Source organism: Solanum pennellii, chromosome 8 (genome assembly GCF_001406875.1).
Source record: "Solanum pennellii chromosome 8, SPENNV200".
Lineage (NCBI taxonomy): Eukaryota > Viridiplantae > Streptophyta > Magnoliopsida > Solanales > Solanaceae > Solanum > Solanum pennellii.
The window spans coordinates 67,153,299-67,172,594 of record NC_028644.1 but is presented as its reverse complement, the minus strand read 5'-3'; the positions used below and the strand labels follow the sequence as shown (position 1 = coordinate 67,172,594).

Below are 19,296 nucleotides of genomic sequence, written 5' to 3'. Positions count from 1 at the left end.
AATATTTGTCTTCTAAGTAACTTTTTTAATCAGACGATGGAGACATCCTCAAATTATATTGTGTACAAATATATTTCTTGTGATCGTTATTCACTAAAAAAAATGTGAAGTATTACTATAAGAAAATAGGTTTTAGAAAATTCCATCGTATCGATTTGTAGTTGAAATGTCTAATTTATAGCAATTTGAACATTGTTTTCATTAAGGCCACCAAACAAACATGCTTAGAAGCAATCAAATCAATTTCCTAATATTAACAACTTTGATCAACAAGCAAACATTGTTCCTTGAAAATTACTTGACATCATAACAACTAGCTTTCATCTCTTTTTTAATTAGTTATAGAAACTATAAACTTTGTGTTAGTTGATATGGTGTTAGTTGAAATTGAATGACAGCTCTGAGTGTGGATTTTAATTCTGTCTTTTCTATACCCAATATATTGGAAGGAATCATGTGTAATCAACACTAAACCCCATTTAACCCAATTCCTAATCATATGATTAAGCACATGTTTAAATAAATTTATTAGATATTTTCAACTCAAATATTAAAAAAATATTCGAAGGTAATATCAAGTGTCTAATCAGATAAAATATGACGTTTTCTTTAACTATACACATCAATTTCAATTGAATCAAGCGTGAAATCTTAAGATGTATTGAGCGTATCTAAGATAACACATGCAAAAGTTTTTTTCAAATTTGAATGGAAAGTATGATGACATGCACAATAGAAAGTATTTATACCCAATAATTGCATAATTACAGAGCCCAAAAATATTTAAATAAAAAAGATATAACTACTAGTAGAAAAATGAAATAAAAATTGGAGATTTTTTAAAGCCAATATTTTTTTATTTTTTTTTACAATTTGTAGATAATAAGAAAACATGGTAAAACGGCACGTGAATCAAATACTAATAACTCGCCGTTATCTCCACTAACGGAGTCATATCCAACTCGGCCTTCAATTAACGAATCGAATCCGAGTTGTTTACCGACCCGACCCGCAATAACCCGACAAACCAGCATAGCTCGTCTCCCTCTCCCTCCGCCGGCATTCTCATGGGCCGCGCCGCTGCCGGAATACGTACACACTGCTGCTCCTTTCCCGGATGAAAAAGTCCACGCGCTGTTTCCATTTTCGTACGCGCCGCCGTTAGTGGGTCCCAGGCAGTAAAACCTCATTACCTCATTCCCATCCGCAACGCAACGTGCATGGTCCTCGCCACCCTTTTCCGCCGCCGATTCGCCGCCGTTTCCTGCTCTAGACTTCACAACCTCTCTATATTCCTCAAACCGGGTCACAGTCCGGGGAAGATTCTGAACTTTGAAAACCATTTCAACCCGACCCGAAAAAACCTTCGGAGACCAACTCGTCTGAAAAATAATCCCGACTACATTTCGCGATGGGTGACCTTCCGGTAACTCAGTTAACGCCGGGAAGAACGAATCCGTCGTCGCCGCACGTGATAGTCTCGTGGAAGTACTCGCTCGAGATTTCTCCCTATTCAAACCGGGTTCAGGTCCTCCTCTCGAACCGGGTCGTTTCGTTAACTGCTGCTCCGGCTGCCGCGACGGTTTTTTCTTTCTGGGTTTTCCATTTTTGTTGTTTTCCACTACATCTTTGAGGCTTTTGACTCCATTTTTGCAACTAGCTGAGTTGGGTAAGATGTGATATTGATGGTGGTGATTGTTAACAACGTCATCTAAAGCTCTCGACTTACATTGCCATGATTTTACCCAACCAGTCGCCATTAACGACGACAAAGCTCAAAGCAAAACAAAAATTTTAAAAATCACCTTCTGTATTCTCAATCTCCACTGTTCAATCTTGAAACTTTATTATAAATGCAAATAAAAATACATTTTTATACGAATTTTTTTGGTTTCAGTTTTTGAGTTCTGAGAAGGAAAATGAAAATGGAAGGGACATGGCGCGATATAAAAATGACAGAGGAGAGAGTGATGAAGACGGTCAAGGGGGGGAGATATGTGAAATGACGAGAATACCCTTGTGAGGGAGAGGTAATTACATAAATGGGATACATTTTTGTGTCTCTATGTAATTATATTTCATAATGGTTGATGAAGAGAAAGAACAAAATTAATAAATGAGTAGTGATATTGAAAAAGATTTTATAAAAAGTAGCAACTTTTTATAAGGTCCTACTTTTGTGTATAAACCAAATTATTCTGTTATTTGTCATATGGTCAAATTGTTTCTTTGGTCGGGCTATTTTTATTTTAATTTTTTTGGTTTGAAAAAATAAATAAATTTGTACTTTTTATTCCTTTTTGTTTAACTGTTTGACTTAATGGAATAATATCATAATAAGATTTACGAGTATTTGTATTTCACTCGTAAAATTATATTATTTGTTATTGTTATTATTATTATTGCAGTTGATTATTATTTTTCTATTCGTAAACAAAAGATTTTAATATAAAATTATGATTTTCATAAATCCCAATAGATTTTGTATGGTTTTGTTTTCATGATAATTGAGCTATAAGCTTAAAAAGAAAAAATCTTGTTGATTTTTAAGTTAAGGTATCATTGCATTTTAAAAAATTAAATATTCTTGAAATGGAAGCTTCTTTTTTTTTTTGTTGTATTTCAATTGTCAAATGTACAAAACGTTATCCCATATTCATGAATGTACTATATATGATTTTTATGGTGAAATAATCGAGTTGAGTGTATTTCAAAATTAGTATTTTTATTTTTATGAAGTTTGGTATATTTCAAGACTTTATACATATTTGTGGGACTATACTGCTATTTTATTATTATTGTAATATTTAATATTTAAAAAAAATAGTATTTTATATCCGATCAAGACTCTTTACTGAATTTGAACAGTACAGTTGACCAAATAATTTGATCCAATTAATGATGCATTAATTTTAAAACGTTCCTAAATACACAATATTTTGAAAATATAATGATAATCTTTTTTTTTCTTACTATAGAAATATGGAGTAACTAAAAGAAATGATTAGTAGAAACTGCCAAATTAAAGATTTTGAGTCACGAAAATCACGCATTAATCATGATATACATTGTACGCTAATTTACCAATAGTAATTATTAACATGTAATCATAGGTTATGTTTTAAATCCATTTGATTTTGATGTTCACAAACTACTTTTAATGTAATCATATTTTGGGTCCTCTTTTTCCAAATCAAAATTTATTTCCCTGATATATATAGGTCTAGTTGCAATGTTCAACGACTAAAAATATAAAGATACCATATAAATGTCGTAAATATATATCTATCTAGCAAAAATAAATAAATTATCATAACGATTTAAAATAGGATATCAAAAGAATCTAAGAATGTCGCAAAAATAATTATTTTATAACCATATTTCTAACGTAATTTGTGGATTTTGTTAATCTTATTTTATTCTTTATTCGCTATATAGTAATTAGTGAAGATAAATATTTGAATGTGATAATTACTGAAAGTTGTGATTCTTTATCGATTCATACTTTGATTTTAGTATCTATTGTTGACATCAATGAGAATATTCTTCTTCTTTCTTTTATTCATGCTACAACTTAAGTCGATGATTAAATTTCACAATCCTTTTATTTTTTTAAAATATGATATTATGTTTTTTAGTTAGAGTGACAGGAAAAGCGTCTCTATGTGACATATAGGTCTAAGCCATGGAACTAATTATTGATATTTGTATTAGGACTGATTGTATATATCATACTCTTTATATTACAGTTCTTTTCTAAACTCTGTTAACACGGAATGTTTTGTGCATCAGACCGTCCTAATGTAATAAGGCAGACAGTTATTAAAACAAAGTATTATTGTCCTAATGTAACTAACTTTTAAATCCTTTACCTTTCATCTTTATTCTGCCTTGTAAACAAAGCAAAATAAGAATAAGGTATTTTCTGTTATTGATCATGTATTATATGGTAAGACTGAAGTTTCAACTATAAACTAATTCACTAAAAATGGAAATATAACTCATTTTCTTCCTCTAGGCTATTTTAGAAAAGTTTGATTCATTTTTTTTTAGATAACTTCATCAAGAAAATTTGTTCTTCTATATAGTTAGAATATGATTCTGTAGGGTGTGTTATTTCCACTTGTTTGTTATAAAAGGTTCACTTTGATAGGCGCGGTTGTGAATCCAACGTTTAATTAAAGATTTTGAATCAGATTTTAAAATTTTTTACCTTTAAAACATTTTCAAGTTTGAAGCAATTTAGGAATAAATTTTATTTTCACTAATAAAAGTTACGTTAAGTAAAATACAATATAATCTAATTAAACTATAACAACTCAAAATTTATAAATTTCAACTTTAGAATCAACCGCCGAATTAGAGCATAAACTTTTACGATATGAATTTAAAATAGGCAATATAAAAAAGCATACGCACAGAAATCCCAAAGAAATTTAAAATATAATATGTATAAATTTAACTTATCTATAATTTTATATAGCGTAATTTTTCAATAAAAGAATCAAACGATAGAAACTTATCTACATTAGATATTATGATATGTTACCGCATCTTACAATTTTAATAAAGTGAAAATATGCAGTACTTAACCATGATATTATTTACAAACAAATTTCTCTATAATAGTATTGTTTGTTTCATTATACTTTTTTATCATCATAACAAGATGCAAATATAGATATAATATATAAATAACCTTATACTTTTGTTTTAATAACTATCATAACAAGATGCAAATAATTTTTCACACTCCTGGGGTTTTTGTAATAACCCTTCATGATAGAGGGTATAATTGACTTTACATTATCTCTAATTTTGAATTACATTCACAAATTACAAGATAGGGTTATTTTTAAAAATAAATAAAATGGAATTAAGCAGGGTGGAATCTTTTTTTATGGAAGTTTGAAGTGAAACATGTGAGAGAAGGGATAAAATAGAAGAATAGAAAGAGAATGGAAGCTGTCAAAGAAAAACTCCAAAAAGCTCTGAATTTTAAACTATTCACCACACATTTTATCTATCCGCGTAAAAATAAGAATAAAATTTACGTATATTATTTTTTTAAAAAGTGATTGTATTTATTATGTTATTATTTTACATATAGTTTGTCGAAGTCAAATTCATAATATTGAGTTTTTAAATTTTAAATTTCAAATATATACTATTCTAATTAAAGTTACTGAATTCAAATGATTCGTAGGTTAACATGTCACTATACACGAAGTTTGGTGTTTTATAATTGGGAGAGTGGTCCATATTTTTAACTTAAAAGGTGACAACATTGATTTATACAATTCCTCAAATTCCAATATCAACCATATTTTTTCCTAATAGATAATGTATATTATAACAAATTTACACACCATATAGAGCTAGTTATATTATTATATATGAATATAAATTCACCAAAATAATATGAGAACCACAAGAAAATTGAAAATTTTGCTATTATCTATTGTTGGAAAATGCATCGTGTTCTCTTTTTCACCATATAGACGACTTTTTTCTTCTTCTATATGTATCTTATTCTCATGTTTCTTTGTATTTTGTGAAAAGTTATAGAATATATATCTTTATAATTTATAGAATCTTGAACTTTTCTTTTATATTTCATGAAAGAAAAGTTTCTTGTCTTTGAAGAAAATTTTCAAGATGAAAAGGAGAAAATGATTTCCCATTTGAAATAAAATTGGTTCAACTTGATCATGCTCAAAATAAAAATTCAACTTTATTAAATATTTGAATTTTTTCTTCTTCTTTCTACTTACCGCTTGATTTTCTAAACTTTAACAAGTTAAAAAGCGACATTTATTTTTAACATAACATAGTCTAATAGTGTTTGGAATAACTTCGTCTATTTTTACTTATTCAATATTGCCTTGATAGTATAACTTTAAGAAGCAATAATATAATAACAATTTCACTATATTATCTTTAAATATAATAAATTCAATATTTTAGAAAATGTGTTGAAAATGACTATAGTTGATAATTATAAAGATAAAATAACTATAAAGTGGTAAAGTATCTCTTAATTTTTCAAATTTTTTTTTCTCATTTGGTGTCCGGAGCCCACATTGGAGCTCTGATTAAATCCGGATCACGCTCTGCAGAGCCCATTTAGGAGTGATGCTTCCAACATGATTTTCTTCAAACCCTGGGCTCGAACCTGAGACCTTTAATCAAGGGTGAGACACTCCAACCAATGCACCACAATCCATGTTGGTAATTTTTCAAACTAATAAGTACAAGTGAATATTTATTTTTAGTATATAGTTGACTGAGGGAATAGTTAAAACGTAGATATTACTTTTTTCAACTTCAATCATATATTTTCTAAAATTTAAAATTTATGAATTTTTACAAGAATCTCAAGCTATAGAATTTACGTGAATTTATAGGATATAGACGATATTCTAAATCCGCCCCTACGTCCCGACCGGAGATAAGGGTAAGGGTCTTTGGACTCACGCTTGTAGAATCCATTGGATCCCCGGGAATGGTGTTAAATTTACTAAAATGAAACTTGGCGTGCTTCAATTTCGATCCCCTATACTTTCACTTTTTACCTTTTTTAACCTTTACTTTCATCTTTTTTTTCCCATTTTGTTCAACATTTCTGAGTACTCTTCAATCACCAATGCATTTATTTTTGGAACCCCCATAACTTTGTTGGGTATATTCTATAGTTTTTTTTTAATAGCAAAGACAGTTATAGTACATATATATGATTACGTTCAAATGACTAACATTATTACCAAGAAAGTAATTATAAGATAAAGTTTCTACTTTCATATTAAAGTTATGTTAGGATCAAGCCTAATTCAAAATTTAAATGTAGACACTTTAATTAAATAAAATAAAATAAGTCTAGTGAAAACATGTGATAAGTTACGTAGAGAGTGGATTAAAAAAAACTTTTAATATTTCAAATTTTTTTAAGGGTATTTGGAACTTTTTTAATTAAATCAGCCTAAAAGTACTCTTATTATCATATGTTATTTTTTTTCGCCTTGAGCCAAATCACCACGATTGTTCTTAAAATTCGATATTCTTAAAATACTTTATTCACATATTTAGTAAAATTGGAAATGGGGGAATAAAAATGTGAGGAGAGTAAAGAAAGTATGCAAATAAATTTACTTTTGAAAGGTAAAGATCGTTTAATAGGTCGTCTTTTTAATTTATATGATATTTTTTGTTTTTCGAGAATCAAACAATTAAAAGTTAACCAGGAATTTGCGCAAGGAATCATCGAGTTATTTGAAATGAAATTTATATATTTGTTTAACTACATAAAAAGTATCATAAGTCACAATAATTGACATTCAAAATATTTAAAAGATATATGAGAAATTCACAATCAAAGATAAACTTGTTCAAATTTCAAAATTCGAAAAGTGTCACGTAAATTGAGACAAAGGAAATCGTAAAATTGATGGGACAAAAGCATGGAGAGGCATATATGGAGGTAGGGAGGGGAAAAATCTACATAAATTGATGTTTTATTTTCCCTTCTTGATTAGCAGGTTTTTTTTACAAGTACAACTAGTGAATAAATGGTAATTTGAATATTATTCAACCATTGCATTTTGCATGCTAAATGCTACATATAATATAGCTAGCTCTCTAAATCTCATCTACCTCTATATACATACCCAGGCAGCACAATAAAATAAATGCATCCATATGTATACATTGGATAATAACATGCAGTTAATTAAATTACTATACATAGTTCATTGCATTTTCATTTTCAAAAAATATATTACTAGTAAAAAAAATTCATCACAACATAAGCTTATTGAATCAAGTTGAGCCACAAATATTTAAGAACGTATGATTACTGGTACGAATTCATAAACTTTAAATTTTAACTACGCTGAACAGATTAAATTCATAGATCTAGCTAGGGTTATAAGTAGCTAGAAGTAGAGTAATAATCATATGATATTTGTAAGGCTCAACTAGCCTTCATGTTGAAATTGACTAAACAACAACTTCCAAAACTATAGTTCAGTACAACAAATTAATGCATATATTTTTTATAAAGAACAATGCATTTATTTCATTTATTTTCTCCCTTTTTGTTTTTTTTTAAAGTTTTGCCCCCACCTCCCATTATAATATTTGTTTCCTTGTTCATGTTTTTAAATAACATGCAAAATACATCAATTGTTCCTTGGCAGTATCACAAAAAATGTTACAAGGTCATCATTTTTTTTCAAAAAAAATTAAAAATAATCCAGACACCTGCAATAATTATTAATTATTGATTGTATATTGCAGAAATTTATCTGATTTGTAACTTGTGACTAGTGAATTATGTCCTTCATTTAATTATTTCTGTTTTTATATATAGAGTATTTATTTGAGACAAATATATATATAACAAAACAATGATAGCTGTGTAGCTTGTTTTTATATTTAAAATTTAAAAATAAAAATAATTACCAGTCTAAATTGAATTAATAAATGAGCATGCATATTATATCAAAGACAATACATCAATTTCTTTTGAAATTTTGCATTGTTTTCTGAGGTGGGAAAGTTATTTGTAGTTGAAGCATAATGGTTAATTAGTGGTATGAACATGATACTAATTTGTTTTAACACCAATCCTAAGCCTAATTATTTGTCTGGTGTTTATGATAATCCAATCAATGTATGATATTTTTAAGTTTTTTTATTTGTTAATGATAATTTTCACATTGTTTGTCAAAAACTTAGTTCAGTATAAATATTAAATGCAGATGAATATCAATCGACGGAAAAAAGGGCTACTTGAAATTTTAAAAGATAGATCAAATAGTTGATAACTTATTTAATTATGTGTATGGACTTATCATTAGTTTATTAGTGATAATTTAATTTAATTCAAATTCAAATTTGTAGACAACCTAAGAGCCACGGCGTAGCCATTTCATTATTTTTGAAATGGTTATTATTCAAATGTGAACTTTAATGTTACCAAATACTTACCATCTTAGTCTATTAAATGCTCGTATTATTTTAATTGTGCCTTCATTAATAAATTGGGCAGTATGACAGTCAAACTTATATTTTTTTAAAAATAATTGGCAGCAAAAATTTAATTTTCACTGTCATAAAAATTAACTCAACATCAAAGCAGCTAGCTAGCTACCTAATTTTCTCATTACTAACTTCCCAATACTTTTTAATCATCTTCAAGAAATTAATAGTTAAAAAAACAAATTCAATCTTTCTTTTTTTCGATTTCTCAATCAATATTCAATATTCACATTAGAGTCCTATTAAATCTGAACTAGCTTAATAATTCCCACATTGAAGATACATTATTTGGACAAGCAACTATACTCCCTTTATCCGTATATTTACTTGCCCATTTTGTTGGGTATTATTTGTCTTGAGGTTCGCTTATTCTAACTTAATCAACGTTCACAATATAGTCATAGGGACTTTGAGAGTTTTGGAATATAACCTCCCAGGGTAAAACCATTTGAAAGTTTGCAACCTTTCATTAATGGTCGTGTCAATTCTGAAAGGGTAGCGACCTTTCAGAATATATTATTCTTGCCTATAAATACCATTCAGTCTTCAGAATATTTTCTAACGAATTTTCTGATCTTCCTTCTTCTTAAAAAAACACATATATTTCTTCGTATACTTTCCTGCTGTGGATTGATTCGCTGACAGTAGAGTTTTTGGTATCTATACTCTACTGATTAAGATCATTTTACCCTGGGAGGTTATATTCCAAATCAAACCTCGGATACTAGAGGGGAATAATTTCCTTAAGGGGACACTGTGAATTCAGTGGACTTGATTTTCTTCCTGAATTTTTTAAAAAGAGTACTCCAGATTCTGGTAAGTTTTACAGATTACATTATTTTTTACAAATAAATTTCTGTTCATCTTATTTACTGGTTCTAAAAATCTCAGTTACTTCGTGTTTCGGAATGATTTATTACAACCAGTAATTTCTGATTTTCTTAACACAGATTGGCAACAAAAATAAATAAAGATATCCCACAATATAATGCTAGTATTACTATTTTCAACAATATGATTATAGAATCTACTAGTTTGAAAACTTCGTAGAATTTGTTAGATTTGATCATTTTGGATTAAAGAAAAAGTGATTTTCATTTTCCAATAATAAGAAACAAATCATCACTTAAGCCGTTTGAAATATTTATTATTTCCATCTTTGGGAACTTTTTGTTGGCACCATTTAATGTTTCCACCTTCTAAAGTTATAGAATTATTGATACCATGTATGATGTATTTGTTTCTTATTTTATGGTCAACAATTTATTATAACTATGGTTTAATTTCTCTTACTATTTTATTTCTCTCTTAGTGGAAGATTTAGACTTTGTTTATTTGGACAGCCTAATGATCATCTCTAATCATTTTGATTTTGACCCTAAACCTGAAAGTGTTTTTAAGCTCATATAGATTCTGAATTTTTTTTTTAAAAGTTTTACACCGTTAGTTTGTGTAAGTATTTTACTCACCATTTTAAGTGAAGTCAGAATTTGAAGTTTATGGGTTCTGAATTTTAATCTTTTTAAGTTATTGATAACTATATTAAGTAATTCGTAATTTTGTACACATTCAATGGATATTGAAGATACATACATGGTTTGAATCAAAGCTAGATATTGAGTTTGATCGAATTTGTATTCGATGCTTATATACATGAGTTTTCTTGGAAAATCTTGGGCTTTCCATTACTTATTTGCCTTATTATGGATCAGGCCCATATTGTTCCAACTTCATTTTAAGTGTTAGATGGACTGGTTTGGTTATGTTGTTTGGGTCATGACTCAATCTTAGACCCAACAAAACCATTCTAACTCACCTAAATTTTGAGTTAGAATTGCTTTGATCTTAGATAAGTTGAGGAATTAGTCATAATCAAATTTGTCTAATTCAAAATTATTTAATTTTTAGCTCAATGATATAATAAAGTAAGCAAATTATATCATGCATTAAAATATTAAATTAAATAATAAAATTTAACTCTAATAATTAGTTAATTTTACTTATCTGAAGCGAAATGTAACAAGTAAAAATGTACCGAGGTTGGATACAATTATAAAGATTGACAATGGCTATTTTGTAAATCTTATTTCATTTTGTTAGTACTCACTGTTGGGCTTCAATTTTTAACGAATTTCTGACATTTCCACAAATCAGTTGGTTTCTACTCACTCAAACTGGAACAATGGTATCCAAGTCATCACCTCCGGCGCCGGCGCCGTCTTTGCTCCGCCGCATCGTCGATTTTGATACCGCCATCTCCCTCCGTCTTTACACTCTAACTCACCCTATTCTCCCTTACTACTTCCTCAAAACCCTAGAGATCTCCGGCGACGGTTTCCTCTTCTTCCCTTTAGTTCTCTCACTACTCCTCTACCCTCTCGCTTTCTCCGATACCAAAAATTCCAACATCTTCTTAATCAATTTACTACTCGGTGGCATCCTTGATCTTATCGTAATCGGACCCCTAAAACATCTTATTCGGAGGCCCCGACCCGTTTACAACAAAAACATGTTTCTATCCTTTGCCGTCGACCATTGGTCATTTCCCAGTGGACATTCATCCAGAGTTTCCATGATTGCTACTCTCTTTTATCTATCATCCGATTTCATTCGGGATGTTCTGATTCAGCTTAAATATGATTTATTTGTGGATTATTTGATGCTTATTGTGATCGGATGGGCTGCAACCACGTCGTGTTCCAGGGTACTTCTTGGACGGCATTTCGTATTCGATGTTATTGCTGGTGTACTGTTGGGTATTCTCGAAGGATTGTTTGTGTTTCGGATTTTCAATTATGTGACATTGACCTCATTCTTCACATGACGAAGTTGTAAGCTTTATTCCTTATCTGTTGTTGTGATTGTTGATGCAGAATTGATATGAATGAAGTTCATTTCGATATCTATCTCTGTTAATGCTATAATGTGTTTAAAGAAGACAAATTATTGAGTATAAAATGATACTTTGGATTCATATAGCCAGCTCTAATTAGTTTCGGGAGCAAGTTTTTGTATCTCTTATTGTGCTTTGCTTTGTTAAAAGATCAATTATTGAGTATTAGAATGAGACATGTTCAAAGATCAAAATGGATGTTGAGAATTCATATAAATGCCCCGACTAGTTAGAGATTGAGGCGAAATAGAAGTTGATTTTGTTTTATATTGCTTTGCTCTGGTTTCTAGAACTACCAGTGACACTGACCTCATTCCTGAGTTGGCAAACTTGTAAGCTTTTTTCTTTTCTGGTCTGTGATTTTGGACCTAAAAGTTAAGATAAGTTTCGCAATTTGTTGCATTTTTTCATGTCACGTTAAGTTTTACTGAGTTGTGTGGAACTATCATGAAGACAATTAGCTTCAATAGTGTTATTTATTCATGCTTGTTTGAATCAATGCAATTGCATTCAAATAATGCACATCATGCATGTGTTCTTGCAATCCTAACTTATCGGGATTCAAGATATGAATGAAAGGAGCTGGAATCTATTTATGAATCATGAATTATGATTGTTATTGCTCTCTATTTTTAGTTTGCTGATATCTACATAGCTTCATTTTACTTTTGTTTTGGGAAAGCACAAGATGAAAGATTTTGGATTGACATATGTAGATGATAAACTAGATGGTAATAGCTTTTCTCTTGATTTGTTTGTTTTGTCAAATTAAATTTTCCACCACCTGATATTAATATGTTCTAGAAATATGCTTTCAGAAAATTTATTATCTACGAGGATATGATGCATGCACATATATTTTCTGGATAGCAGTGCCAAATTAGCTTCTCTACTTTTTGGTATATGGATTGTGTGTGGGACTCTCCCACATCATTAAAATTGTTTATCTTATAAAAAGTAACTTAATCAACAAATTAAGCTGCCCATGTAATAAAAATCTGTGACTAGTTAATGTTAGGACAACAAGTTCTAGTATTAAATGTAGTTCTCATAGGTTTTAGGCTTTTGGCAATCATTGAAAAAAAACTGAGTGCCGAGTAAGGAACTTCTCTTCCTTTTTTTTTTTCTTGTGCTTTCCTGTTGGCATTGACAAGTTATTGTCAACTTAAAGTCTTAAATCAAAAAGTAAGATAACAAGGGCTTGTATAAACCTATTAATCTGTCACTTCTAATACTTTGTTATATCCTGAGGTAAATCTTCTTGTTATATTGTTAACTGTTTTGCCTCTATTTTGTGGTACGTTCTGATTGAGCAATGGTGGAAGGGAAGGTTGTCTATTCAAGGAGAGGCAGCGAGTAGAAAGGTCTGGACTTATGGTCCTAGATTGAAGTCGATCCCTATGGACTTATGGCAATTCCAACAAATTTTGCTGAAAGGAATTCCACTTTTATACCCAAAGTTGGAGTTAACTTGGACTTCCGTTAGTCAAGTAGTTCCCTTTCTCTTTTCAAAAAGCTAAGTTTCTGGCATATCATTCTTCTGTTCTTTTTATTAAGTCAATCGTGCTTAATTATGTAGGTTGTACACTAAGGGCTCTTCTGCTCAAACTACAGATGATCTTAATGAAGTAAAGAAATGCCGTCAAAATTATGATGGTTAGAAAAGCCTGCCGGTATTCCTGTAAAAAAAGTAATTGAAAGTCATTGGAGAGGTGGTGTGGTACGGCTAATCAGTGGAAAAAGAGTGCTTTAGTTCCGATATAAGTATAAAGGAGATAATGAATACTAAATGCTGTGGTATGAAACATATAAATCGCATGATGAAAGTTTCGGAACAAGTAATAGAGCATAAGGCTTTTGGAAATTGTAAGGGTGATAGAAAGTCAACTTAGGTTCATGGACAGTTGGTATGATATAGGCTGATTGAAGGTGCTGAAAAGGGAGGAGATAGGCCTAAAGCTCATGGAATTTGCATATCCTCCGATGAGAAGGAAAGGTGTAACAGTAAATATTATGTTCTTCCTACTTAAAGAAAATACAGCCACATTTTAATCAATGTGAACCTATTTGATTGAGGAGGATTTTACTAAAGAAAGGAAGACTTTTGGAACTTTGGATTTAAACATACCATAAGTCTATACCTCTATATGATTGGAATTTGCATATCCTCTGATGAGAAGGAAAGGTGTAAATATTATGTTTTTCCTACTTAAAAAAAATAACGTCCACATTTAATCTATGTGAACCTATTTGATTGAGGGAGATTTTACTAAAGAAAGGAAGACTTTTGGAACTTTGGATTTAAACATACCGTAAGTCTATAACTCTATATCATTTGTCTGACTATATGATATTTGAAACTTGTGGTTATTAACATACCATAACATTTGTGTGGCTATAAAACCCCGTCATTAAGAATAAAATAGGAAGTTCAAATTAAAATTATTTTCAAATTTAGAAAGAGTCATTTTTTTTGGGAACAAATCAAAAAGGAAATAGAGTCATTTAAACTGGAATAGAGGAAGTATATTTCTCCTTGAGTTCAGAAATTTTCCTAGTTCAAGTACTTTATCTTATGTTGGCCCCAAACTTCTCTATTAGGATAAATGGTTCAGATGTTTGAATCAAAGAGTAATGATGCCTGACCTTTATGTAGACTGAAAATAGTTTTCAATCAGCTATAGACGTCCCTTGATTAGAACCTCACTAGCTACATCATTGCCCCAATTGCAATGAGTTTTATTGAGACAGAAGGTCATTTCTGGTTGACAATTATTCATAGACTTAAGTTTATGATGCTATGTTATGAGACATGAACATTTGTCTATTCACTTGTATAGTTATGTCAAATTGTCTTGATTATTGGAGATGTTTGGCTATAAATAATCAACTTAGGACAGAAAGTTCTTATTTTTAAACTGAGGACTCTTCTAGAATGCTCGCCATTACAAGTTTATTCTGAAACTTCAAACTCTGTGTCTTTAAGAATTTGAAAGAACTACAAGTATATGTGAAATCTTGCCTCAGAAAAGTCTATTAGCTGAATTTAGCCGCTCTATTCTATTATCTTGATCATAGAGCACAGTAGGGGCTCCATTTTATACTGTTGGGTGACTAGTGACATTAAGTTAAACACATGTCGGAGTTGGTTCAATGTTGGGCCTATGTTATTGACCATCTCTGTTCCTACGTGAACGTTTTGTGGTTGTCATCGAGTCTCTGAAATATAATAATTTTGACAAGGAGTTTATGAAAAATATCTATCCAGTTTCTTGCACGTTTGCTGTCATGAAATTTGTACTTGATGGACTAGCTGGTTGCTTTATTGAACCATGTGATGTTGTCATATATAATGTATTGTTGTTTGGTCATCTCTAAAACAACTCTCATGGCAATTCTTGATTTTTGGATGTGTCTGGGCTATTGTGAGATTCATGCATCTTTCGTTGTGTGTGCAAGTGAAATATATCCTTGCTTGGAAGTTGTCCTTTCCTCATGATTTAGATGTCCTGAGTTCCTCTATTACTCTAGTTTGCTAATTACCCAGAAACTACCAATTAAGTTGCATTTTCCTGGTTGGCACATTTGACATTGATCTGGAATTTTTATCTTTTACAGTAGTATAGAACATGGAAGACATAAATGGACAGAATTCTTCCTTTTCATAGTTGAAGTGACATCTGGGGCTGAATCATTTGCCCTCCATAGAACAAAAGAATCACTCACTGTGTCCGTAGTTGTTGAATCAAATGAATCATGTAACTTCCTTTCACCTAATTGTCCTTCAGTGAAATGTACTCTCATAATTGTTTTGTCTGATATTTGTGTTCACATGAATCATGATTGATTTTTCTGTAGCAATTTTATTATTATCACGTTGCTCTGAAGAATTATATGTGGTCCTGTCATGTTTACTTTCTGTGGAACTTCATGATAAGCTAGGGCATTACACTCCATGAGATGGCATTCTATTTGTTGTTTTCCTTTTCATTTTTCTACAACATATCCATGTGGTGGTCCTGCCATATTTCAAACTCACTCCCCCTAGATGCTTAGCTGCTATTATTCATTTTGAGTTAGTCAAAAAGTAAGTTGGTTTAATATTGTTATTTGAAACTTATGCCCCTCCTGATATGCTCAAAAGGTTAGCTAAAAGTTACCAACCAGCTTTGCCTTAGCATTGGCATATGTGCTTCTCTATTGTCATTGGTGCATGGAACTGAAGAACAAGAACTTGTAAAAGTGCTAAGAGGTATTCTCTTCCAAAAGTATATATATGTGTGTTACCACATCTATGAGCTCAGTGTACATCGATACGTGCAAAGGATTTAAGATAAATTTCTTGTCTCTTTTTTTCTTTGATAACAATGTTATCCGTGCTAGTTGTTCGCACTCGTACTATTTCATTGGGTTGTTGGTACTTCTCACCTACTCTTCCCACCAAGACATGATTTTTAGAATTATATGATGCAACTGCAGAAAATGATAGATGATGCCAAAGTCCAAACCCCTGCCTTGAGAGTCATTTGGACATGGAATCTAGGTCTTGGTCATTGGTCAAACATTGTGGCTTAGTTTGATAATGACCTAACATTGAGACAAATCTGAACTCTAGGAAGATATATATAATGGTTACTCACTTTCAGACCTTTGGCCTGGCGCCTGTAAAAATATACATACAGTGTATGGTTGACACGTATGACAAAATTTCTTGGCTTCTTTGACCCTGTTAAATTTAGTATCTGCCATTACATTGCTTAGATGTAAATTTTAGTCATTGCTGAAACAGAGGTCAAAAGTAGAATGGTACAATGCCTCAGAAAAGTAAAAAGATACTGCACTAATATTTGGTCATCAGTTTGAAATAGATATAGCTGTCTAAAAAATTGAATTAGAGATATGATGAGGAGCAAGGGGATATATTTTAGTGCAGAAATATGTAGAGACTGACATGGATGAGAAGGATATGTCTGTAGTTAGAAGGAAAAGAAAGAGTAGATCCACCACTGTCACACTTTTTAAAGTTTTTTACCCCACAAAGCAATGACACACACACACGAGGGGCTTTTGCAGTCTTGACCCCATCTGCACTTCTTTTCTTTGTTATTATGGGACTCTACTTTTGTTTTCTCTGTTATATGCCATCCTCTTTTACTTTTCTTTCCTATTACTTCCCCTCTCTCTATTTACATTTTAACATAGGTGACTGCATAATGCAGAGAAAATTATGTTCAAACAACATTTATGTACATAAAAATAGGAAGAGAGATATTTTTTTATAGAAAAAAATAAGGTATTTATCGAATAGTAGCAAGTGTGGATAGACTGAAAAGAAAGTTTCTAAAAGAACCAAAATTGGGACTGACATATATGCAGGGAAATTTAGGCATTACGTACAAATCCAGCGGTGATACTGACACTGCTTTTACAATCAATGAAATCCCTCTGGCAGGTGAAAACTTTTATCTCTTTTGACACAACATTTATGTCATTACTACAAACTTAGTCCCGTTTCAATTTATACGACACTATTTGACATGATATTGAGATTCATTGTCTACTTCATCATGATTCGTGAGGGATATTTCAATATTATTTCTAGTATAGAGAAAGTAGTATGTTAATTATTTGAGAATAGAAGTGAAGCAATATTCAAATAAAATGATTCTATATGCTTTCTTTTTAATTATTTAGACTTTGGGAGGTGTAGTTATTTTCGGTACTTGTATTGATAGGAGATATCTATTGTACGTAAATAGTCAAGCTAGGTCCATGCATGTTTGCAAGACTTCTGTTGATTAACATCCTCTTTTATTTTTCCATTTTCTTCCTTTTTTTTATTTGTTGTATATTCTGGTAATAGATTTATACAAATATTACTTCATTTTGCATGAGTTATATGTATAAGTTTTCATTTTTCAATAGTAGTTAATTGAAGACTTCCACCGACAAAATTTAAACTTTCGAAAACTAATAATTGAACTTAAAAAACCGTTGTCCATCGATTTTTCTTCCCCTATCTCTTTTGAAATTCATAAAGTAAACACTAAAACCATAATATTAAGAAGAGAGATTTTAAAAGATTCACTCTCTTATATATAACGTTGGCTATCACACTTATTGTATCATTTTTTAATTAGCTAATTTAGTTTTGAAAATAAAACATGACAAGTAACTTAGGAACGGAAAATCACTCTTGACGGTATTTTTTCAAATGTTGCAGTGATAAGTACTCCTTCATCTCTTAATCAAGTCTTAGGTTCGAGTTCCTTCAGGTATAGAGTTGTCTTTGTTATGGAGCACATTGCCCTCAATGTGGGACTTGATAGCGCAAATTCAAATTTAGTCAGACTCAAATATGGGTATGTGAAACTTTTCGATGTGAATTCAAATTTAATCAGACTTATAGGCATCGGACAAATGCGCGTGACATAAAAAAAAAAACTAATATTGTATGAATTATTTTCTTTTAATTTGTTTTGGTCCTGACCCACTGGCTTGGTTCTAAATATTTTATTTTTCAAATGACATCCAGAAGCTTGACCATCTAGGAAACATTTTTCTATATCAATAATAATAATAACATACGAAGTGTAATTTTATAAGTGTGGAATATGAATCGTTGTTGCTAAATAATCAAAGGGGGTCTAATACCAATGTTCAAACGTTACATATTAAAAATGCTTTTAACCCAAAAAGGGACCTATTCAACAACACACAATAAAAAGGTTATTTTTTTCATTACTTCAAGAAAAAATAATGTACGGTTCTTGACAATTTCCTCTAATTTCAAGAATGGATCCATTCTTTCTTTCTTTTAATAAATAAAAAATGCTGACTTATGGTAGGATGAAAAATACGTATATTTTCTTGTTGTAGAAGTATATGCAAATACGTATATTTCTTCAAGATTAAGAAAAATGTACACCACTTTGTCAAATCCCAAATAATATAGTCATCTGTCACACTTTTAACTATTTGCATTATACTTTGAGTAATTGCTAGTCACAACTATCATAAATATTGACGTTGAAATTTAAATATTTAAAGCTAAAACTCGGTCTGACTTGAAAATAATTAAATATCACATTTTGAAAATCTAATTAAATTTTATGATCTAACAAATATTTGAAGATAAATTCTTAAATCTTATTTATTTTATTACTGTTTTTTTATTTATTTATTTCAAGTCTCTATGACATATGATATACTCCTATGAAATCCTTAATCAATTGAAATGGTTTACTTTTAATTCATAAATTTAACATCATTTTATAAATGTGATATATTTAAATTTATGCAACTAATTTATTTATTTATTTATAATATATATATATATATATATATATATATATATATATATA

At 30.3% G+C, this 19,296-nt stretch overlaps 2 protein-coding genes across 4 annotated transcripts; one reads left to right on the top strand and one right to left on the bottom strand.

Annotated features, from left to right (window-relative positions):
* Nucleotides 1-817: 817 nt before the first annotated feature.
* On the bottom strand, nucleotides 818-2,032 carry LOC107026970. Its single transcript, XM_015228116.2, has one exon. It carries the CDS (start codon nucleotides 1,758-1,760, stop codon nucleotides 867-869), a length of 894 nt encoding a protein of 297 aa, XP_015083602.1. The 5' UTR covers nucleotides 1,761-2,032; the 3' UTR covers nucleotides 818-866.
* A 9,109-nt stretch (nucleotides 2,033-11,141) lies between these two features.
* Nucleotides 11,142-17,754, top strand: LOC107026833 (probable lipid phosphate phosphatase beta). 3 transcript variants are annotated; one of them, XR_003580113.1, is made up of 2 exons: nucleotides 11,142-13,413; nucleotides 13,512-14,042. XR_003580113.1 is itself a non-coding variant. In XM_027919245.1 (2 exons), exon 1 carries the CDS (start codon nucleotides 11,222-11,224, stop codon nucleotides 11,861-11,863), a length of 642 nt encoding a protein of 213 aa, XP_027775046.1. In that variant the 5' UTR covers nucleotides 11,142-11,221; the 3' UTR covers nucleotides 11,864-11,870; nucleotides 15,551-17,754. The 3 variants fall into 3 exon arrangements, 1 of the variants encoding a protein (XP_027775046.1); XR_003580112.1 differs by having other exon boundaries at nucleotides 11,142-13,422; XM_027919245.1 differs by lacking the exon at nucleotides 13,512-14,042 and adding an exon at nucleotides 15,551-17,754 and having other exon boundaries at nucleotides 11,142-11,870.
* The last annotated feature ends 1,542 nt before the right edge of the window (nucleotides 17,755-19,296 follow it).